Source organism: Osmia bicornis, chromosome 4, assembly GCF_907164935.1.
Source record: "Osmia bicornis bicornis chromosome 4, iOsmBic2.1, whole genome shotgun sequence".
In the NCBI taxonomy this organism is placed as follows: Eukaryota; Metazoa; Arthropoda; class Insecta; order Hymenoptera; family Megachilidae; genus Osmia; species Osmia bicornis.
Window position 1 is genome coordinate 2,044,522 of NC_060219.1, and position 24,387 is coordinate 2,068,908.

Consider the following 24,387-nt stretch of genomic DNA (forward strand, 5'->3'; position numbering starts at 1 on the left):
GTCTCCCTTTCTCTGGATCCTGTCCTAATAGTTGTCTTTTCGCAGCGAATTATCCCGCTTCACCTAGAAGCTCCTTGTGCCGGATGTGGCCACCTTTACAGCCTATAATTGCAGAGAAGACGCGGCGCGCCGCTCCGTTCCGCCCAATTATGCGAGGACAAACACCCGTCAAAAGAAAGACCGTAAGTTCTTCGACAAGTTAAACAATCTTCCCGATGAATTATCAAGAAATTATTTATTAAACTTTGATAGATTGGAAAATTTATTTTATATTTTTCTTTTTCTTAGAATCGGTGATTCTAAAGATTCTATCCTAGAAAATATTAATATAATTATTACGGTGACAATTAAACTCGCGACCCTTGGACAAACTTTCTGATAATAATTTCCAAATTCTAGATAGAGGGTTAAAAAGATTATTAGAGATTTGGCAAAAGTTAGGATAGATTTTAGGTTCCTGTTAACTTTCGACGTAGGAAATCGAAAGTGAATCGTTTCCGGTCGGCGTTCACTCTGTCGTCCAAAACTCTGATGATTGTATTTCAAGCGCCCTGTAATCATGCCCGCAAAGATATTTCTGTGGTTTTTCTAGTTTTCAACGTAATCGCCGCTGTCCAATTACGCGGTTCCACAAAGTCCCTTTTCAGAGACGTTGTTAAGGACAATATAATAGAAAATCGTCGATTTTTAAGCTTGCCTTTAACCTAACATTTTTCTATCTTATATACAATTTTGTTATTTGATAGTAAGAGAACTATTTCTTTCTTAAAATAATTACAGTTCTAAACTAGAAGAACCGTAAAACATGCGACTCACCGTTCGTTGACTTGTACTACTGAATTTCTAACGCGTCTTATTATTAGATCCAATGACCCAAGATTGAACCATCAATGCCGCATGTAAAACACATTCATAGACCAAAAACACTTGAATTAAACAGTTAATTATCGTATCCTTATTAACTCAAAATAGGCGATCAATCGTTATGTTCAATGATAAGTACAAATAGTATTTTACCATTGAATCACCGCATAATTTAATAGATCGTGTCGCGAGAAAATTATTCTTCACAGCCATGGAATTATGCAAATTATTATCGTCGTTTACTGCTCATTGTTCCCCTTCCTTGGTCCACGTACACACCCTTCGAATTAATGTACGATCACGCGCACATGGCACGCGAACTGCCCTTTCTCATTCTCGTAAAGATATCTAGTATACTTACACGATATTGCAGAGCGTGAACAAACATAGAATTCTTTATGCCAACATTTTTCATTTTATGAGTGAGAATCCTTTTTCATTGCAATATTGTTTGTTTAAGATTTCACCCCTGAAAAAATACATTTTTCAAGAATTTAGCCTTTTTTTGAATCGTCTATATTCTATGCAGAATATAAAAGGCACACGGAATTTAATTTAATCTTAGAGATCATGCAAGGAGGAACACACAAACGCGCAGGGGTGTATTTTTCAGAGAAAATTATTGGGGTGGACCAAATTAAAAAGTAATCCAATATTAGCTTCAGTCTGGTGGAACGATACGATGCTCAACAATAATTTCCCTCACTGTGTTCCATCTACGCTCAAAAATCACCCTCAAACCCCGCTTATACACATTTACTCTGTAGAAAGGAAAAATCGTACAAATTAAATATTCACTTTTAAAATATATTTATAAGAACAATTCACGTATTAATGAGAATAGAAAATGTAATTAACATTGACGATCGCATGTCGCATCGCTTATCAATAATTACCGTGACAATCAATGTGGTAATAAGCAATATGTGGAATAAATTAGTAAGGAGAAATATGGATAAAACAATTAACGAAGATTTCTATATTCTGATATAAAAAGAACCTTCAACGCATTGATCTACATATACAGGGTGTCTTATGCAACTGGGGTAAATTATAGTTGTAACATTTTTTTGGGAATGTTGTACTTTCTTTTTGTACTTTTTGTTATTCTCTACAAAAAGTATTAAGGTACTTGGGTCGAAAATTGATTATTTGAAAAGATATCTCAGAGAGAGACAGGGAGAGACATCGAGACTCTCTAAGATATCTTTTGAACTAATCAATTTTCGACCCAAGTACCGTAATACTTTTTTGTAGGGGATAAAAATACGCTTCGATTGATGTATAACACGGTGCACAATTCCAATAAACATTAATCTCTCGAGATTAACGCGCGCCAAATTTGAACGCTTTGATATTCACTCGCGAAATATGAAATTTTTATAACACATGATGGAAGCTCGGTTTTTTTTCGGTAGACATCGTGCGTAGATCATAACAAGCATACAAGGTACACGCACATAGCCGGGACCGACGCGATACACGTTTATAAAATCATGAGGTACGCGCTGCTCCGGATATTTACGCAAGCTGTGCAAATTTATTGTGATTGCGCTTTAGCGGAAACCGAGTCGGTCGCCACTTTTTTTCGTTCGTTCAGAGGGAGAGAGACATTTGATCTGAAATAAAAACTACGAGCCATGTTCATGGAAATTGATGGCATTCGATGAAAAATAAATCCGAATTGGTCGGATGAATTCGCAATAGGTCGAGTGTTTGTCAGAAAATTTGTATTTTGTTTAACTCATTTTTTATCATAAGTTCTATTTAGAAAAAAGATTTAACTACAAAATCCATGGATCTTAGTTTTATTTTGTCGTTTAATTTCAGTATTGTTCAACACTCTTGGCAGGTCTCTTACTTTTTACGACTTCAATTATCGTCATCTTACATGAATGTCGAAGATTTTCTCTCGATTCGTAGAATAAAATCTATAGAAGTTTGTAGACGAACGAGAAAAGAATAAAAATTATCTACGAACCCAGTTTTCGTTTTGTAACACCACCCCTCCATCCCTCCATCCATGGCGACCGCAAACGATTGGAAATAAAGAAACAGCCGGAGATACAGTTATGGACAGGTCTATTTTATGGGTAGGAAACGAGTAGTGTTTGGATATATTGTTTTAGGAAACGTACCTTAATGACCATAGAAATTGATATTCCTGTTGATCTACCACCTTGTTAATCATTTTTGTAATGGGAACAGATGATGTAGGAAAATTCGATTCTAAGGTTTTAACATTCTAAAATTCCCAATTTTTCAAATTTCCGAATTTTCTTATTTCTAAATTTCTAAATTTTAATATTCTAAAATTCTAAGGTTCGCCAATGCCTATATATTATATTATTTCAAATATCCGAATATTGCAATTTGCAATGAATTCTCGTAATTGCAAGTCACCGTTCATTAAAATCACCCGGTTGTAACGAGAAAACAGAAAAGTGTTTTCTGATACCAGTTGCGTTCAGATTTCGTCCTCTGGAACGTGCATATTTCAGTCCCGCTTATTCCGCGGATGGCGTCCCGAAAATCCGGGATGATATTTCATCCGGATGTTGCGTCGCGTTACGAACTTTAACGGGCTTTTGTTTCTTCGGGCTGCGAGAATCAACGATAGAAGAATGATACGACCAGTTACAAGAACGGTTCGCGAGCTTTACCAACGCGTTTCGTATAAATACATAAAATCAGGCAATCATCCTAAATGGCGCTTCGCTGTAGAACGAGGAGCGTCGCCTTTTTCCAGCTGTCGTCTGTCGGCTGTCGTTTGTCGCGCGACCAAAGAGGCTTCACGATGAGAACGAAAAAGCGCGACGCGACGGGAACGTTGCTTGACGAGGACAATTTTCCTCCGCGGCAATGTCACATTCGTTTGTTCTTGCCTTTATTACTTTTCCTGAACGCTGTTTTTGATCTTGAAAGCACGCGTTATCGGTTTACGTTCGAATTGATCGAATCAACCCCTTCATTAGCGAACAATGAAATTTTATTAATCATTAGTTGTTTCAAAAGGGTTTCATGAGATACAAAATTGAATTGCAATTTTTCGAAAATTAGCAATTTCAAGTAAAATAAATTTTCGAAGACTATTTCTTTTTCAAAAAACAAATAAGACAGTCATTTCAAAAGAAAAAGAGGTAGTTAAAAAAATAAGAAATAAAATAAAAATTAACTGATTTCAATAACATCCACTTTTGATTGGGATGCACGAAATCAAAAAGGTATTTCAATCAGCGAGGAAAATTCGCATACATAGATAGGTAGAATTGGTATAGAGGCATATGGGAAAGATTATCGGTAAACGTAGTATTCGTGCATGCGTATTGCGGCGGGTATGGCAAGCACCACCCCATAAAGGACATTGGCGTAGGGTTGCTCGGTTATTCCCGTGGGTATTAAGAGTATCGCATGGGCACGTGGCAGTGTGTGGTTACTCCATGACTGGCTTGCTAGAAGAGGGTCACCTATGGCTGGTTGGTACACCCAGTCCCATGGTACGGTGACGACGGTTTAATATTTAATGCGATTAAACTCATTTCGACCCGCCTCCCGTAATTGGTTTCTGATTAACAGCCAAGTTTTAAGTGCATTGCCCGTGCATGATAGTTATATACGTGTCCTGACGCTATCAACTAATAACCGTGAGTGCTCTTGTCCGTAATGTAAACGCTCGCGCGTCAGCCTCCAGTTACTCTTCTTACTTACAATTAGCTGAAAATTTTATTAATTACACCTATGCTTGGTCGATGAACGATAGGAAAATATCGATGCTTCATTTTTGTTCATTCACTGATTCGAAGTGAATCTTCCCTACAAATTTCACTACACCTACATTTAATATTTTCGATTAATTATCTAATTAGGATCAGACAATAGACAATAGAATTTAAGTAATCTCGAAAAATTGTTTGAAATTATTATAGTGATTTCAAATGATATTCATGTTCTGAAGCAACGATAAGTGAAATATAAAGTCTGGAAATTCAAGTGCCGAATTGCAGTTGGAGATAAGTTGTCCGTAGGGATAATCCGTGGACTCAGCAGGTGTCTCTATTCGCCAGGGTTTCACTCCATCTTCCGTTGACAGACAAAATCCCCTACGGCGAACAGCACAGGCCGCTGCGATCTATCCTATTGACCGTCTGTCCAATTAGGACAGCGAAAACTTAATTAAGCGTTGCGATGGACCCGATGAAAACTGGACGGACCCGTGTACATCCGCGAGGAAAACTCGATAATTAATACAAATTCAGATATGCAAGCCCTCGATAAAAACAATTACCCCGATAACCGTGATCGATCAGCGATTAATCTTTCAATCGAACGTATACCAAAAGGCGGACTATAAAACCTCTGAATAATTCATTTATCGACGATAGAATGATTGTAATCGAATCGTGAAAATAGCATCGATGGAAACAGGTTGTATGAAAACAATTGATGTATGCAAGCGCGATAGTTCACCGACACTGATTCATTTTGTTTTCTGAGGAGAGGGTTGTATCATTGCACCCTGCTTAGTTTAAATTATAAATCAGATTTTTAGAAGAAACAAGTTAGAATATTTATAATTTTTGGGGGTAAAATGTTCCAAATATAAGTTCGTAGCTTTTTATTACTTGATTACAATTGGCAATTAATTAATGCTGCTGTGGTGCAAAGTCGAATGAAGTTAACGCGTTTAATAATTGTTGCTAGAGGTAGATGATTGTCGTCGAAAATGCTCGTTGGCCATAATTTCGGGGTAGTTTCTCTTTGCGGTATCGTAGAACTCGCAAGGAACTTGTAGAAACTGTAAAAATCGAATAATGTTATTAACACGGATTGAAGCAATTATGTGTACAAGTATATACCGATTACTCACTTGGCTGTCGATATTTCCTTGAAGCAATAATCTCAACTTCTGTAGCTCACAATTAACAAGGACATTGTCTAATTGAGCCGCATTCTTGCCAGAGGAATTTACCAGTTCCTCCAACACCGAAGTCGCCGATCTTTTCCCATTTGTCCAACCGTGACTGTATTGAAACGTCTGACAAATGACTGTCGTCATCGTTAATGATAAAATGAAGAATACGGGGATTCGACTGGCCACCATCTGTAAAAATTCATTACGATCATATTAAAACTGAAAAATTTCACATTCGTTATTATAGGTACCATTGCGCTAAATTATATTTTTCTCATTAATACTGACGAGCAATCACGCGATATCGCGTGATCGAACTACTACTGACTGAGCCCATCGAGTAGCGCAATAGCAGAAGTGTTGAATTTTCCAAACGTCGCAATATGGCATTATAAAACTGACGGTATAAGAAATCACAGAGGTTCGAATAAAAACCTCAGCTACAAGTAGAAACTCTGTAATATCATTTTAAACAAATAATAAAGATACTGTTGCTGAGTTATGCAGCAACTGTTACCGCCTATTGTGCAGTTGATTCGCGTCATAGGATCGTGGATTTTGAGTACCGTTATGCCATAAATCGATGGAAAAGCGTAATTGTGGATTCCGATCATGCATATTTCTTCGCAACTGATCTGAATTTGTGCCTTTTTCTTGCGGTCGAGCCACTACGAGAAAGAATCGGTTTAACTCGAGCTCCGCACCGGGTGTGAACGTAAAACAATGGACTGTTCAAGTGTCACGGCTGGATTGTTGGATCAATGATCCATTTCAAGTCTTACAATTTCATACAGCCAAAGTAGCCTGCCTGTTCGCTACCTTGATCACCTGTTTTAATTTTTACGTAACTCGTTTGAATAAACAGGGCGCAACTTTTATTACATTGTTGTAAAATAGAAAGCAATCTTTTTTTTCTCGTAAAATTTGTTAAAATTATGAAATCCCTTCTTTTTCTTAATGGAGGATAATTAAGCATCTTGAACAAGATGCATTGTTAACGCGAATGTGAGTTAATCCCAACAGTAGAATCAGAGGAAAGGGAATGCCACAATTTCTCGTTAAGTCGTTGCATTTACTTAAGATTCACGCTTTCGGAGCCAAAACTGACCATCAGTTTACGGTTAATGGTTCGTTTACTGCTGCTCCAGAATCGCGAGTCCGGAGAACCGGTCATTTATCGGGACGTCCTGACAGGGACACGTTACGTACAAACACCATAGCGTGAGGGGGTTTTTTTCGAAAAATTTTAGAGTACTCTCGTAACGTTTCCACGTGCTAATTTTAAAGGAACCATTAACGCTACGCGCGTCCCCAGTCATTAAGATAAGAGTAAGTGCTACTAAGTGTCCTGCGGATAAGAGGAGCGACCAGCATCTCTGTCGCATAGAGACGACAGACATTTTTTGGAATGTCGTCAAAAAAATGCGCAAACGTGCCTTTCGCATTGTTCCATCTTGGCCAATATAATGGGAAATCATGCGAGAATCTGTAGTTTTCATCTTCCATAAGCGAAACTTTTATAATTTTCATTTCTAAAATATTAAAATTATAATCAGATAGGTGCTTGATTCTAATCAAAATTAAAAACAGAGATGCATTCGTGTAAATGTGTATGCTTGTAGCAGCGGCCGTTTTGGAAATAAATTTCATTCGAGATCAAATTGAATCCTTCGATGGGACTGATTGAACGTAGCGCGAATAACTCGCTGTGCAATCAGGGAAATCAATCATCCGTACTGCAATCCGAGTAAGGGAGGCAAAAATAATCTCGCCCTCGATAAACTGTGATTTTATACTATTCCACCGTCACATTGTTCCTCGACAATAAATTTGTTTCCCGTTTCTGTTGGATACACTGGAACACGATGATTTTTTAATTTACTATATCACTCTGACAGGAGTAACGCTTCTCAATTAACCCTTTCGCTACGGCTATTTTCGTTGAAAAATGCTATTAGAAGAAATAATTTCGAAATAATTTTACTCGATGAATTCGATATTTTTTATCACAGCCGCCGTTATATTTCATTGTAATTTAACTATACACTAAAATTGATTTGGTTAATTTCAACAATCATTAGTTTCTCAATTTTATTCGCCCCGCTCGTTTTACATCAATAAACGTACATGTGCTGGATAGTATTTTAGGCATTGACGTCTCCATTATCCGCACGCAGATTAGTTTCTTTACGAGTAAAAAATTCCGCGCAATTTCCTTTACCAATTATACGTATATTATGCAGTGACTTTAATTATACTTCCTATTACAATTCCTAAAACGGAATTCGTACATATGAGCGCGATTATAAATTTCATACAGAATAAAAATTAATAGATAAATGATTATTAGTAAATATAAGGAACTATGTTATTTAATGTTTTTGTAAAAATAATAAATATCAAAGAATACCTTAAAATCAATAATATTATCAAAGTTAAAATGTTTTACTTTCAATTTATATTATTATATTAAACATTTCTCAAACTTATGTTTTTATTTATTTTTTAAATTAGGCGCATTAATGATGTAGTGGCGCTATCTAATGAAAGATTCTTGAAACTACTCGACAGGTGGTGATATCGACTGCGGTAAGTTTTTTCTACTTCATTATATAATAAAATGTCTCGAGATTATAGGGGTTAATTGTCGTTTAATAATAGTTTATTAATAACAAAAGATTGACTAACTCTAAAAAAGTCAAAGGTTGATTCATGTAAAACCCTGTCTTATCAACATAAACTGAACTATGCCAATAAAACAGAACATTGTGCGTATCAATGTAAAAATAGTGACTGAAACAAACTGAATCTTACATTTAGATAGAGTTGCAGGCGAAAAAGTTTATTAAATGTCACGTTCTTTCGTCTGCTACATGATATAAATAAACTTTAAACACGTTGCGCCAACGAACTTTGTGCTACGAATAAAACGCGTATCAACGATTTTGATTACAGAAAGATTTGTCAATTTATTTTAGTAAAAAACTAATTAAGTTATAATTAAAAAAAAAAAATAAGAACTATTGTGGATTGATAGACCCCACTTACTAATCTCAGGTTAAAACAATAATTACACACATAATTATTAATTACAATATATATCATTTAGTTCATACATTGAATAATGTACGAACAACGAAAAGAAATATTATTGGACCAATGCTTAGCGGTTAAATATTTAGGATTTTAAATAGGAGACTGAAAGATCCTTGAACTTGTTTAAAAGTTCATTAACATCAACTAATCTGCTCAAAACGAAAATGTAAATAGAACCGATACATATTTATGTACACCGTTCAGCTTCCTTCCTTCGCATCTACTGGCTACCGGATCTACATACATATAGGACCGTGAATTCGCGAGTCCATGTAAACAGACGTTTCACAGGACAGTGTTTCCTTGATCTTCGTGCCGGTAAGACGTATAAGGACATGTTCATGTTTCAACGAATGTAAGTAGTGTTCAACGGATCAATTTTCGGGCAGTTCAGAACTAATGATAACAACTATATTGTTAATTTAATTATTAATGAATATTATCAATGTAATTACTAATTCCGTTAAACCGTATTATCAGTTTCTATTTTTCATGACATTAATACATGCACTAATGTATAGCATGATGGCTTTAGTTGGAAGTATGATAAGACATTGATTAATAATGCATTTTAACGATATTAATAATTACATCTGTTAATTGATAACGTTCACGAATCGTCGAAATAATTATTGAAATTGTCATCTTCGTGAACAAATATTTTTAAACGTTTTCAAATTCAGTTTTCTCAAAAACAAAACTGTATACGAAAAAATATGACGAAACAAATATTTAATATTTCAATTTTAATGGCACATATATTAAATATTTAAAATAAAATAATTAAATTGATTAATTAAAATAATTAAATGAGTAAATTAAAAGAAGTTTTCTTACCTTATGGGTATCTTACGTTATTACGAAAACCGGAAGTACCGTGTAGAGTACGATGTTACAAATTCGTGATACTGTTGGCTATGACCCTTCAAGGTGCCTTATATAGGAAAATTTTCTCATAAAACTCATTAAAAGACCCCTTCTCTTTATCTCCCTCTCCTTCCCTCGGTCCAGAATACATTTGTACGATATATTGTCAAAGTTTACAGTACCTTTACTGTACCTAGTAATAATGAAACCAGCAAAAGCACTAATTATTATTAAGTAATATTGTACTGAAGCAGCCAACTATAAGAAATTATATAACGAATTTTAATTGAAGCGTTAGAAGTTTCTATAGGGTTGTTAAATATTCAAGATGATAACGAGCTATTACGTTCCACGAGATAGGAAGACTATTAGTCAATTTATCATTCAAAAAATTCCTCTTTTATTAATTTAATAAATGAGTACAATACCATCATGTTGATTTTCCTATGTAAAATTAATTTATTCACTGATACGTTTGTTTTATACTTTTTGAATTATTATTAACTTTGGTAATAATTTAGAATATATACACTACTTTTGAATTTAATTTATATGCAATTCTTAATTTGAAAAGTAAAATTCAAATTTCCTTAACATGTTGTTTGATATATGATATATTTCGGATAGGAATAAATAGATTGCTTGTTGTTTAACAATAACATTTATTTTTTAATTATCGATAAAAGCTTCGTGTATAAAACAGATCTGTACATTTGTAATGTTGTTAAAGAGTACATTCAGTCTCCACAAATTTTCCACAATATCATCCCGTTAAACTGAGAATTATATTTCTTACATTTGTGTCAGAATGTAGTCGAAATTAATTAATTTTATAAGTCACTTTTATAAAGAATACGAAGAACTTAAAAACATATTTAAGTTTTCAATTTGATTTTGTATTACCATAATCTTGTACAATGGTTATTCTCAGATCCTTATAAGAACAACCATAAGTTAAATAAATTTATCACATAGTGATATTTTAAGAGCCTGATATCAAAAGACATAGATCGCGTAGATTTTTTTGTTCTACAGTGCACATACTATTAGATATTTATTTAATCATTCACAATTTTAGAAATACATTTGATAAACCATTATCAATGATATCATTGAATCTACAGAAATATGCTTGTAAAAACAATTTTACTAAACAAATAATACCATTAAGGGGGCCACCTCATGTAAAATGAAATTTTTTCGCATTTCTTTTTTCGCATTTTTTTTTTCGCATTTTTTTTCACATTTTTTTTTTTCGCTGAAATCAATAAGAAATTTCCTCGGGAATGCGATAAAAAAAGTTAGAAAGTGATCCGAGATGTCCTTGTATGCTATTTTCAAAATCAAGTGAACAGCTGCACTGGCCGGAGCGGCTGTTACTCAACTTTCAAACGCGTTTTTCTCGAAACGCAAAATTTTTCGCGCCGTGCAACGTAGCTCAAAAACTAATTACTCGATCTTTATGAAACTTGACATATATATTCTATAAACAATTGGCCTCAGCATGACATTCTGCGATTTTTTTTTTTTTTACTTAAATTACTGTTATTACGAATTTTTCATAGCCGAAATTCCCGTTTTTTCTTCAAAACCTTGCCATTTTCGCAATTTTGAAAATTTAAAAAAAATACAAATGTCATGCTGAGCGTTTTTGCATAAAGTAGCTATTCCATTTTGATTTTTTTGTTCCAAATCATTTTTGTGCACTGTACACTGCACGGCGATTTTCCAAGATGCCATCTTCAAGCCGCCATTGCACCATCCTTATTAACAATCAACATTTATAAAAAATATTTCTGTTTAGATCATAACGTGAATAAATGACACTCCAAATTTTAAATCAATCGGCGCATTACATTTTCCACAAAAAATTCTTGAAAAACAGGCCATTTACATGAGGTGGCCCCCTTAACTGTCTGTTCTTTATGTTTAAAGCTCGTGCTAACTTCTTTGTCAATTAAGAATATGTGTACTGTTCTCTATGGCAGGACCTAAAGTACAAAAGTCATCAACCTACTTTAATATCACAACAGCCTCGCTAGAAAACTATATAGATAAATAATTTGAAATAAAAATATCAAATAACGTAGCTCTTTATCTCACGCTGCTTAAGAGTAGTTTTATTTTATAAATTAATGTTGAAATGAAAGCCTAGTTTTCCCTGCTAAATTCGAGCTCAAATATGTATCTCACTTACAAAATAAATATTCATAATATTGAGTTGTAAATTGCATTTACTATATACATATGTACTTAGGCAATGTAGTCAGAAATTAATTTATAATTGTTCGTTGATTGGTATAAAAATTATGTTTCGCGAGCAATTAAAAAATATTGGTATTTGTGCAATGAACATTACGTAGTTCTGATTATCTTTTAATAAAATTTAACTAGATAATAATAATTGTAATAATTTTGATTATTAAACTTATGCTGCTTTCATTTCAAAAATGTACAGAGTTTCAAAATATAATATCCATTTGTATTATGCACTTGATAACATAACAAAACTTATTAAAACAATATTATAAAGTAGTCAAATACAACATCTTAAAAATAAAAGTACAACGAATTGTAGATCTGATTCAAAATTCAAATCCAAATATTTGTCTTTTTAATTTCTGTATGTATAATGTATATAATTGTTTAAATCGTTAAAATATATGCAACTTACGAATGTACTATAATGTACATACATTTCAACAATTTTCTTTATGATTTCAATAAAATATCAAACATCGTTTGTTAAAAAGAAGTTATTAATATTTTGTTTTATAAAAATTTGACAAAATCATTCCAGCATATCATCAATTTACAGCCCAATATTTTTATCTGTGCAAATATACAATACATTACTTCTATAGTTTAATAGCAGTATTCTTTGAAAAAAGTGATTATTACTTATTGAAAATTAATTTGCAATATAAAATCACGATCAGTAATTACGATTTTAAAGATATTTGCCACATTCGTTCTACAGTTTACATAATCTGTTATCACATCTTGTATGCCACACGATTTTGATGTCAGAATTAAATTTATCAATTAGTGACATCCAAAATATTATATGGCACCTTTGTTTTGCACATTACACGTTGAGAAATGTTCAAAATATGTTCACGCGTCACTTGTAAAAGAGTCGTCCAGCGTCAAATTGGCTGACGAGTTTCTACTATCAGCTGAATTCATTGCGACATAACGTCTTCTGAGTATTTCTTGTAAATCGTTACATGGACTGTTGTCACGTTTTATACGAAGAGGCCGTCCTCCGGGTGATCTAAAACATTTTCACATAGTATCAAATAAACTGGAACAAAATACAGTAAAAATAGCAATTATAGAAATTGCTATTACCTAGCAACTGGCCTTAATTTGAGATTATCAATATCTTTTAACACATCAGTCATAGATGCTTGAGATATAAATGAAACCTTTTTGCGATCATCAGTTTTATGATCTTGCAAACTTGCTCTTCTTGCAATATGTGGAGTTGGTGGTGGTAGCGGTGGTGGTGGTGGTGGTTCTGGGAGTTCTGGGAGTGGTTGTTGTAACTCTGGTATATCATCAGTCCCATTTGCTAAAGAAGCTGTAGATGTATCTAAAAAGACTCCTAGTTTTAATTTTTCAAGTCAAAGTATTTTTAAATATCTAATAAGTAAACATTATACATACATCTAGATTCTTTATTACTTTTGACTATTGCTGATACTTGTTCCCTAAGGTCTTGAAGTTCTTGCTCTAAAGCAAGTAATCTAATTTCAGATCCAAAACTAATTGGTTCCAATAGATCTGGTCTAATATTAGAAAGTCTGCTATTAAAATTTGCCATGTTAATAAACTGTGAAAGTTACAAAACAATTTATATATAGAATTCATATACATAGCAACCTTGCAGGTCCAAATCCGTTTGTATCTACATAGTCACCACTAGTTTCTTCATTGATCATAGAACTTGTCATTGAATGTAAAGGTGTAACACTAACGTATACTTTTGGTGGTGGTTTCAATGGCAACATTGAACCAATTCTACGAACAATGCTCCTTCTTTTTCCATAATATTTTGGGCCTGCACTCATCTAAAAGAAATGTCAGTGTTTTTTGAGCTTAACAAAATAGAATTACTGCATAGAAACAAACATACTAACATTTGTATAATATATTCATTTCAAGTAATACGTAATTATACAAAATTAAAAATTTAACAGAAAATAAATGATATGCGATTAGTAACACATGGTAATCATGCACATCACTTGTTTTGTCTGTAAGAATACAGTCAGATCTCTTACCTTCGTAATTAATTTTAATTTTTCTAAAGAATTGTTATATTATTTTTCAATTGTTGAAACGAAGTATCAACGTGTACCCTATTGTATACTTAATAGGGTACATCAGGGTCGTCCGAAATTCGAAATTAAAATAGCTTTACCATTGACGCAAAGCCAACATCTGACGACAGGTTGTCTTACGTTAGTTCTAAGGCGCAAACTCCAATGTAAAGCGGCTTAAAGTAAAACTACCGAAAGATAGTTTTCCATTCAAAATTGTTTCCTTACTCCCGTTTTTAATTTTTTTTCATGATGCAATCAGAACATTGCACATCTCTACTGATAATAATTATGAATCCCTGATCTGGATATTAACATTAAACATTTATTTATTAGTATATCGAATAATTAATTCTTCTTAGTTTTTAAAATCATGATAGTAAAAAATAAAAATATCCTTATATAATGCAAAACTTTTTATTGTTATTTATTTATGAAATAATAAAATAATTTCTTTAATAACATAAATCAACAATTTTCAACCTATTTCCAATACAATACACAATATAAATATTTTTGAAAACAACATTTTTATTCGTCTTTATTTATACATATACATAAAGGTAATTTTTGTTCAACAAAAATTAAAATAAATTAATAGTAAAATTCTCCCATTATATCACTAGCTCAAAGTTGGTTTACAGGAACAAATAACAAATATTTATTATAAGAAATATGCACTTAGGACTTAAAAAAAAAAAAGTGTTGTTCTCTTTTGCAACAATGATTTTATTCATATTTCTTATCGTGTTCTATTTCTGTACCAAAATTTGTAACATATCACTATATAGTATCATGTTTTTTCATTTTTCATCTTCATATGATAAACAACAAACAAATCATATGTCTATACATACACACACGCGAACGCGCGTTTGTGTGTATATATATACGTATACATTGGTATATATATTCACACAGCTATGTAAAATAGTAACTACTTTAATGTACAATAAACTTTATAATATCTATTTTGGCATTCAGTATACAAACTTTTACATAATAATCATAGAACATAAACTTATTGTACACTTATTTATAAAATATTTACATTTCCAATCTGAATCTACAATTACATATACATATATTTTCATTTGATTTAAAACATATGTATTTCTTGTGCATTGTATATGGCACATGTTACAACTAAATTTTTATATTGCAAGTTAAAAAATATCTTACAGTTTGTGTAACATAATCTGCAAATACTTTAGAACTAATTACATATCATAAACAGATATAAAAACAACCAAACTGTTTCAAATTACTGAAGATCACTTACTCTATTACAATATTCATTTTTATTAACTTTGTTATACTTTGTATAATACGTATATACAATGTTGTTTGTACAGATTTATGTACAATTATTTTATTAATAAATTTAAGTAGAAAAAAAGATTTATATATAGTAGATGACTGTTATAGCAATATGCAATTAAAAGCATATTACATTGGTGTTTCTTTGAAATTGGCAAGTTCAAGTCAAAACAGAATAATGGAAGTTTCTATAAAAGAATACCTTTGAATATTTTTTTTTCTCTATTAACAGTGATATATACTTTTACAAAATTAAAGAAATAATGATAACTAATTGTAATTGCAAACTTTTTATAATAGATATCGCTTATATCTTTGCCTAAGATACAAATTAAAATTTTACTGCACAAACTCAGTGTAATATTGATTATTATGATTTTCATTTGCATTATTACTCACAGCATATAAGTGAAATACAAAATGAAGAAAAATAAAATTGTAACCCTTTACCTGAGGAAAAAATAATATGCTAACATTGTACTATAGTGTGCACAAGAAATATACTATGTTTAAGTAGTGTATATATAAAATTTACATCCATTAGAGCCTTAACAGGATATTCATTCACAACCTCGTTAGGATAAATGTCTTGCGTAGGTTGTTTACATGTGCTTTACAGCTTTCTTTTTTATTAATTCATGAAATTTTCTCATAAGCACCAGTTAAACAGACGTAGAGTTTTATTCTGATACAGTCTAGTCGTTCGTAATCTTTCCTTTTTATTAAACAATTTTTTCCTTAATATATTTTATTTATATAAAAACATTAAAGCTCACTGCATATACATTCGCTTCGAGTGCAAAAATATCAAATGCAGTGTAAATAGGATTACCAGGCTTATTGAATTTGACAATCTATTCAATTTATTTAAATTAAAACTCAAGAGCTTTTATTATAATTCATCATCGATATGTTTGCTCTCGTGTTCCTGTACATCACTTTTTTTACTTTCAATTTCAATTGCATATTTCTGACTACCTTGTGGTTTGTTCTCTTTTACAGAATTTAAATCTATATTAGAAATGTCTTTTTCCTGTTGAATATCAATAGAATTCTTGTTTTCCTCTTTCCCTGTCGACCACGTTTTCTTTTTAAAGTCTTCGAACAAATTAAAAGATGCAATTTTATTAGTATTTACATTGAGATGAACGGAGTGCTTAAGATTTGGATTATTTTTGTTGCTACATTCCTCAGTTGATTCTTTTTTAATTTGTTCTAATAATACTTCCTTTTTCTCATTTAACGAAGGTTCATTGACCTGTTTCTCAACATTATTGTTATTACTAATAACTTCTTGAAATTCTATATTATTTAATTGCACATTTTCTAAAGAATTGGCAATTTTGGTAAAATCTGTTAAAGAATCTATATCTTTAGTAAAATCTTCAATTTTATTTTTAATAAATTCGATTTGATATTTTATTTTATTTTTTAATTTGTCAGTTTTACTTTGATTCTGAAGAGAAACATTTAAAATTACTTTATTCGAATCAATAGCCTCTTTACTGATATTATCTGCAGTATCTCTTGAAGTATCAATTTGTTCTTGGTATTTTCGTATGGTATTTTGTTCCATATTTTTTACAGCCTTTTCTATATCCGCTAACTTAAAGTATTCAAAGTCTTCGAATTTTCCAATTTTTATATCATCATCCTTTTTAGGCATCTTAGATGAATCTTTCAATTTAATATCTGTTTTGCTACTTTCACTACTATCCGCCATAAACTCTTCAATTGTAGTAGAGTCATAATCTTTGGTTTTCTTGAATTTATTAAATCTTTCGTAGTTATTGAAATCTTTTTCCCAATTTTTAATCAGTACTTCGTAATAAGCATTTTCCTCAGCTATGGTTTTCTGTATAGTTTCTTGGGCTCCAGCTATTATTTCAAAATATTCGTTATGCACATCTTTATTAACACGATCTAATAAGATAAGATGGTTAGTAATACTTTCATCTTCTACATCAAAAATACCTAGTAACAATTGTTTCAAAAATGTATAATTTTTAGCTTGCGCGATATGAAGTTTAAACATTTCAAACAACTGTTCAGTAGTTAGACTCTCGAACCTCATTGTCTTTAGCATTGTGTTGACCGCTCTCATATTTAAAACCATAAGATCTATCTTTGTTAATAAGTATTGTTTTAACAATTTTCGTTTATTAAACTCCATTAATTGGTCCATTATCATAATGGACGGATCTGGCAGAATTTCAGCCAATTCTTTTAAGAACCATAGAACTTTCTCTCGTAAAGGTACCTTTAATACATCGATATTTTCATCCCGTGACTTTACTATCCAATTATAATAACTTTCTAATATAAAGCTTCTCATATCTAAGCCTGGTTTTTGTTTTCCAATAAAATACATCTGATTAACAAAGACTGTTTTCAACTGGTGCCACTGTTTTTCTATCATCGTGTTACCCTCTGATTTTATCCGATGTACAGACAAGTAGGGAGATACAATTCTTACTTCCCCACCAAGTACATCTTCAATTATTTCTGCACGTAGCTCGTGATAAACGACCACGTCCTTTGCATCTTCTTGCTTAGTTTCAGGAACCATATCCAAATTTGTCCCGCTGCTGGGAAATGTCTGTCAACAATTTAATTAACTTACACAACAACTGACACTACATAATGCTAAATGTTAAAAATATCTATCTATTAATTATTATTATTAATGCGTAATTATTTAGTGTTAAATATAAAAGAAATACAAACCTGTGGTGTACCTATTTGTCGTGTAAGAAAAGATTTTAGCGATCCCTTCCATCGTTCAAACATTGATAAATCAGTAGGTGCTTTCAGCTGTACATCATCTTTAGCAAAGAAATTTCCTATAGAAAAAAAGTGTAATATCTTTCAGTAATTCTTCATACTATGTAAAACGAATTATCTAATATCCGCTATCAAAAGTTTAGTAATTATTACCAATTGTAACTGTAAGATCACCACCTGCAGCAGCAAGTGCTTTTAATAACTCAGAAGCTTCGGTACTAAATAAAAATACAACCGGAATAGTTACATCGTCCACTTCTTTTCCATCTCCTGACATTGCAAACATAGGTGAAGTTGCTGCACTAGAACCATCAACATTATCTAATACTATTCCAGCAATAGCACCAGCTTTTTGAATTCGTCTTGCCTATAATTACAATGAAATAATGAAATAAAAAAACATTCTGAAAGATGTTGATTTTACGAATAGGGTATATATACCTTTTCTATAAACATACAGTTACCACGATACATTATTGCAATTTTGCCTGCAATAGTAACCGTATCGTGAAGATCACTACATGCAAATGATGGATATGTAAAACCAACTTTTTCAGTTATTTTATTCGATCCTTGTAATTCCAATCCAAAATGTGCTGGACCAGCTAATAATGTAACTTTTTGACGGGGATATGTCCCTGGTTTAATGAATGTAACAGCTTGCGGTTTAGTTTCAGTTTGTTGGGATTGCATTTTACTTATTTCAACCATCTCTTGCATGAACAGTAGACCTTCTTCCGAATCTTGCGGTGTTTTTGCCTGTAAAAGGAGTTTCAAACACAAAACACTTTAGCATCGTTCGTAAATAGTTTGTTCGCATATACATATTATACGTTAAGAAATTTCCTTTTACATTTGAAAAGGTATATAATAGTTGAACACGTCCATCAGCCAAAGTTAATGTTGTTATTCCCATATCACTTAACAACTTTAAATGTTCCAAATTATTTGCCTACAGTATAAAAAAAAAAGTTTAATCAATGATATTTGCAATTAATTGAAATATATTGAAATATCTTTCTACCTGAAACTGTGAGGCGCTTAATCTCCTTTTTATCGCACGTCTTGGACATATATCTTCAACCATATTTCTTAGAGGCTGTCGTACCGATGCAGGAAATAAATGTAGACTGTTAGGACAAGTGCGATCCATTTCATCCACGTGTACAATATCTCGCTCATAGTCTTGCTTTATTTCATAAGATATAATGATTTGTGTAAAATTATGTGTTTCATTGATTAAAAATTTAAACATTTATTATACTTACCGAAGAAACGTTGGTTCTTATAGAAGCAAGTGTTAATGGCAATAAATGTCCCTCGGTTGTGAAAATAAATTCATCCAAATCTAAAACTAGTTCGCCTGGCTCGGTGAATAACAGAAATAAGTATTTGAAAGTTTCCGATAATACAAAACTATCCATTGTGTCATCATGCTTATTAGTTCTAACATCTGATACAGCTGCATAACCGCATGGTACCCTAGCATAAGTTTGTAGACTCTTGAGTACCTTACGCCCAACTCCTAAATAATAATGATCACCAGTTGCACGATAGAGAAAATATGTCGATTCTAAAAATTCTGGCCTCAATGGATGATGTCCCCAATGCACCTGATTAAGTGAGAAATAATTTAACAATCGGTACAAAATTATTTTGATATAATTCTATGCAATAATAAAATATAAACCTGAAAATCTGTAGTAAATGCTTCTGGTATAAAATTGTGTCTCTGCATAACTTGGTACAACATCTCATGTGTTTCAACAGCAGGTTTAATATCACCTTTCAGCACCTGAAACATACAATCAAACAGATGCGATGGTATTTATTTCAGGGTCTATAAATATCAAAATATTAATTGATATTAACCTGTAGACCAGGCCAAAATGCTAATAAAGCATCCATGAAATTTTTTGAATTTGTATTTGGTCGATGCATATGAACATCTAATAACATCGGTCCTTGGCTAACATACTTCATTACGGCTTGATAGTGTTTATTAAATCGCCCAAGATATTTTTCATCGCCTGAAATTAAAATAAATTATGGGGTAAATTTCATTAAACAAAATTGAAAAAATATAAATCCTCTAACAATAATTACCTAGCAAAATATATGCTTTAAGACAATATTCATAATAAGAATCTATACCAGCTCCAACCCCAGAATCTCTTCTTACCCAGTCACCAGAATGTACATTTAACACAGAGCCCATCAAATCCGTACCACGATGACGCATTCTCCATAAAACATCCATTGCCTTTTGTGCTTTTTCCTATCACATATAAGATTACATTAAATCAAAATACTTATTTTTTGTTAAATATTATATCAAATTATACCTCGAAGACTGATTCTCCCGTTAACCTTGATAATGCTGCCATTTCTAAAATCATGCTACCTGCACAGGCAGTACATGTTTCCCTTGATATTTCCAGAGGTACACCTTTCATACCATATTTCAAGTTTATCTAAAAAAAAGTTACATTAATAACTTTTAAAGAGTATCCTTAATATATTCTGTTATAACAAAATTTACTTACTCTGCCATATGGTATTCCTGTAGTTGTATTAAATGCTGGTAAAAATCTGTACCCTAAATCTTTAGCTAAATTTAGAAGTTCACCTCTGTACCATGGCATTATATCAGCTCTTTGTTGTAAATATTCTGCTAATATATGACTGCTTAAAAGACCCCTAAATTGTTTTGTGAAAATTATAAAATATTTACATACTATGTTACGTTACAAAAAGTAGCGATATGTATTTATTAATATCTTACCCAAGCATTCTAATATTAGTTTCGAATAAAGAAACAATAACATCTGTATCAAAGCTGACATCTCTGGCAACAAGTTTAACTGCATTTTCAAATTCCTCTAGATCTCCCAGTACCTAATACATGTCAAAGAAATATTATACGGAATTTTCATATATAAAATAAATAAATTTTTTATTCACTTACCACCAGAGTGTCTAAAGTATCAACCAGTGTAAGCGAAAAGCTGAAAGATGTAAAAAAGAATATGTACTTATTTCCTAATTCATTCTATTTGTTATCAATGATAATTTAATTAATATAAACTTGTCCTTACTTTCCCAGTGTGGAATCTATATCACCTCTATTCGGTTCTGATCCTCTGTACCTCCCTTTGCAACTTAGCGGCATTAATTCATCGGCAGGATATGCATTATCCTTAAACATAAATTTTTCTTAACATTAATTCTTTAATCGTCATTAATTTAACATTAGAATCAATTTTCTCTCATTAAATAAATTAAGAAATAAAAACTTTACCATATAAGCATTATAAGCATGATAAAACATATCCCTGGCTTCTTCCCTATAATTAAAATAATACATGTATCAAACGTATGAAAATCATATTGTTGATACAATATACAATTACGTAATAGTAATACAAACTTTAATGCTTCTCGTTCTTCCTTGCTCATATATTCTAATGGGTTATCTTCAGATGCAGCTAATAATGCTTGAATACTGCATCCAAATATAAGTAATCCCCAAATCAGTGAATCGCAAGCCATTTTTCTTTATGTTAAAGAATATAATAGTTTTGATGTCAAGATCTCACACTTGTAATATTATACATTGTCTTTTATAAACTGTTGCAATTGATATTATCAGGCAACAATTATTACATTACAAAAGAAATAATATACTATGATATAAAATATAAATACACCAGTCCAAAATCGTTTTTCCTCTTTATCTTTTTGTTTTCTGTGGCATCTTTTTCAATGATAATTAAAACACAGGCACCATAAACTTATTGTAACAAAATGTATGGTACTAATTGTTAACAAACATGTAATGTACTCTTCTACTTATTAAAAGTGATTGTAAATGCATGTGGAAGAATTAAAAAATTGAACAATTAAAATAATTGTACTGATAACTGGCCCAATAGAGGTTATAAAAATTCCTGATTGTTTTTTGAACAACTTGGTGATGTGTCAAAATATTACTGGCAGATAATAGCAGAAATATGTATACTTATACATAAAAGAAATAAATGGGCAATAATAACAGCTGATTGCGTATTTGTATCAAGGCCAGATGATGTGGCTGCTGTCAGTTTGCTGTTATTCATACGAATTTCCACTTCAAACCACGATATATACGTACAGGTTACACACCATATGTTCGCACTACTTATAGGATTTTTATATTAAACAAAATTTTTCGAAGACCAATTCTATACAGCTAGTTTTGAAACTGTATTATAAGGAAACTTAACAAAAGGCAATGGACTATTTACAACTAACGAAATGATCCTTTTTCCCCAAACAACTAACCTCCTAAAGAAACTACAATTGATTGAAAAAAATCACGTGACTGTTAGGCAATTTACTAAAATTTATACCCGTAAATCTACTGTCATATGAATTTTTATCAAAGTAAGGTTTCATTACATTACATATGTTTGCTTTATTAACTTCGCTAATTTTACGTATTACAATTAAAAAAAAAAATTTATTATTCAGGGTTTTTTATGGTAAAATATAGTTGTATAGTTGTATATATTGTCCTGAAGTTAGAACTTAGAACGTGTTAGAACGCGAGTGCGCATAAATCGGTAAAAGCCGGCATCAAGATCAAGAGTGGGATGCGATGAACGTGTATCGTAAAATCTTGGCAGGCAGATAATTGCAATTTTTATTTAAATCATTCTAATTAATAGAATATTTCAAACTAAGAAAAATGAAGCTTCTAACACATAATATGTTGACTTCAAAGTGCTTGAAAGGCGTAACTGTTGGTTATCCTTTAGGGATTGTTGTAAGTTTCAAACGTTTTTATAATTTGAGGTTAATTTTGGTAAACATTCAGTTAAATATTCTGTGAAATATTGGATTACTGTACTTATATACATGAATTTGATTGACTTTATATTAATAATAAGGTGTCTGTATAAACTTATAGGCTAAAGATATTAAAGTATCAGAAGTAGATTTTAATTCAGAATTTATTGCAAGGATAATTCCAAAACTTGATTGGGCTACACTTTGGAAAGCTGCAGAAAGTGTAAGTTATTTATAGTCAGTAGCTAACATTTCAAATGAATTTACTAACTTTAGTAAATAAAAATTTTAATTTAAAATTCCAAAACATTAGTATTAATACATATGATTATGTATTAATAATAACCCATACAATTATAAAAACAGATAGGTCATGTTGGAGAGTTACCACAAACTTTAATTCAAGACTTTGAAACAAACGAGGAGTTCTTGAAAAAAGTTCACCATGTATTATTGGAAGTAGAAGTTATTAATGGAGACTTACTATGTCCAGAATCTGGTAGAAAATTTCCCATTAATGATGGTATACCAAATATGCTCTTAAATGAGGATGAAGTTTAATTATTGACATTACAATAATAAGAAAAACAAAATTACATTTTACATACATTTATTTCGATGAGTAAATGTTCATATGTTGTATATACAATTCTTTTCTTATTACAATGTGTATAAGTTTTATTTTATACTTTTATTAGTGTAATTAGTACAAAATACTGTATTAACTAAAATAAAATAAATAAATAAATGTCTTAAACTCATTGGATTGTTTTTAATATTTCAAGCTATTTAACAATTGAACACAATATATTTAACAAAATAAAATGGAACTTAGCATTGCATATATAAAGAATTGCATATCACATTTAAGAGTTCTATCAATAAATTAAAGTGCAAGATAAATGATTATAGATGTCTTTATTGTACAGATATGTGTAAATACAGTGAAATACAATTTTTGCATTATCTTAATATTCAGTATACACCATTTGGATTTACAGTATGTTTATATTGCTAATTACTGGACTGTTTTCATTAATTATTAATTTCTAGGACGAAATTTTTATTTACCTAAGGACTTGCTCTATCAGGGCAAATATGATTTCTGGCATTATTACAGCGACTATATTAAATGAGAAATAATTCTGAGAATATCTAAATATAGAGATTTTCTTTCGTGTACTAGTACCGCGTAAAATTTGTTAAAAATAGTTTCGTTTCTGTAAATAAAGTAATGTGTACACGATAAATTGCTTGGAACTTGAAATCTTAATTACAGAGCATGTTAACACCATTAACATTTAACATTATTGTTTGAGTATACACTGATCTTACACCATTAACATAACAAAACCATCATAGATCAACAAATTACATACGATAAAA

General features: G+C 31.4%; 4 protein-coding genes across 7 annotated transcripts; 1 reads left to right on the forward strand and 3 right to left on the reverse strand.

Moving 5' to 3' along the window:
- Nucleotides 1-5,464: 5,464 nt before the first annotated feature.
- Nucleotides 5,465-10,000, reverse strand: LOC114874728 (pro-corazonin-like). The gene is made up of 3 exons (XM_029184294.2): nt 9,710-10,000; nt 5,732-5,965; nt 5,465-5,659 (listed from the first exon to the last, which is right to left on the reverse strand). The coding sequence occupies exons 2-3, from the start codon at nt 5,963-5,965 to the stop codon at nt 5,549-5,551; spliced, it is 345 nt and encodes a 114-aa protein (XP_029040127.2). The 5' UTR covers nt 9,710-10,000; the 3' UTR covers nt 5,465-5,548.
- Nucleotides 10,001-12,137: 2,137 nt separating this feature from the next.
- LOC114874722 (mitochondrial fission regulator 2-like) lies at nt 12,138-14,232 on the reverse strand. Of its 3 annotated transcripts, none has more exons than XM_029184288.2 (5): nt 14,029-14,232; nt 13,628-13,815; nt 13,412-13,533; nt 13,094-13,337; nt 12,138-13,016 (listed from the first exon to the last, which is right to left on the reverse strand). In XM_029184288.2, the coding sequence occupies exons 2-5, from the start codon at nt 13,813-13,815 to the stop codon at nt 12,857-12,859; spliced, it is 714 nt and encodes a 237-aa protein (XP_029040121.1). In that variant the 5' UTR covers nt 14,029-14,232; the 3' UTR covers nt 12,138-12,856. The 3 variants fall into 3 exon arrangements, with proteins under 3 accessions (XP_029040121.1, XP_029040120.1, XP_029040119.1); XM_029184287.2 differs by having other exon boundaries at nt 13,412-13,548; nt 14,029-14,231; XM_029184286.2 differs by having other exon boundaries at nt 13,412-13,551; nt 14,029-14,231.
- Nucleotides 14,233-14,775: 543 nt separating this feature from the next.
- Nucleotides 14,776-22,507, reverse strand: LOC114874706 (ER degradation-enhancing alpha-mannosidase-like protein 3). 2 transcript variants are annotated; one of them, XM_029184246.2, is made up of 17 exons: nt 21,602-22,506; nt 21,473-21,518; nt 21,270-21,370; nt 21,140-21,179; nt 20,957-21,069; nt 20,718-20,871; nt 20,517-20,645; nt 20,278-20,449; nt 20,044-20,201; nt 19,862-19,966; nt 19,440-19,784; nt 19,196-19,360; nt 19,025-19,123; nt 18,613-18,930; nt 18,325-18,538; nt 18,115-18,230; nt 14,776-17,986 (listed from the first exon to the last, which is right to left on the reverse strand). In XM_029184246.2, the coding sequence occupies exons 1-17, from the start codon at nt 21,721-21,723 to the stop codon at nt 16,280-16,282; spliced, it is 4,104 nt and encodes a 1,367-aa protein (XP_029040079.1). In that variant the 5' UTR covers nt 21,724-22,506; the 3' UTR covers nt 14,776-16,279. The 2 variants fall into 2 exon arrangements, with proteins under 2 accessions (XP_029040079.1, XP_029040080.1); XM_029184247.2 differs by lacking the exon at nt 19,025-19,123 and having other exon boundaries at nt 21,602-22,507.
- On the forward strand, nt 22,507-23,973 carry LOC114874726 (multifunctional methyltransferase subunit TRM112-like protein). Its single transcript, XM_029184293.2, has 4 exons — nt 22,507-22,596; nt 22,684-22,978; nt 23,123-23,224; nt 23,368-23,973. Exons 2-4 carry the CDS (start codon nt 22,901-22,903, stop codon nt 23,560-23,562), a joined length of 375 nt encoding a protein of 124 aa, XP_029040126.1. The 5' UTR covers nt 22,507-22,596; nt 22,684-22,900; the 3' UTR covers nt 23,563-23,973.
- Nucleotides 23,974-24,387: the final 414 nt, after the last annotated feature.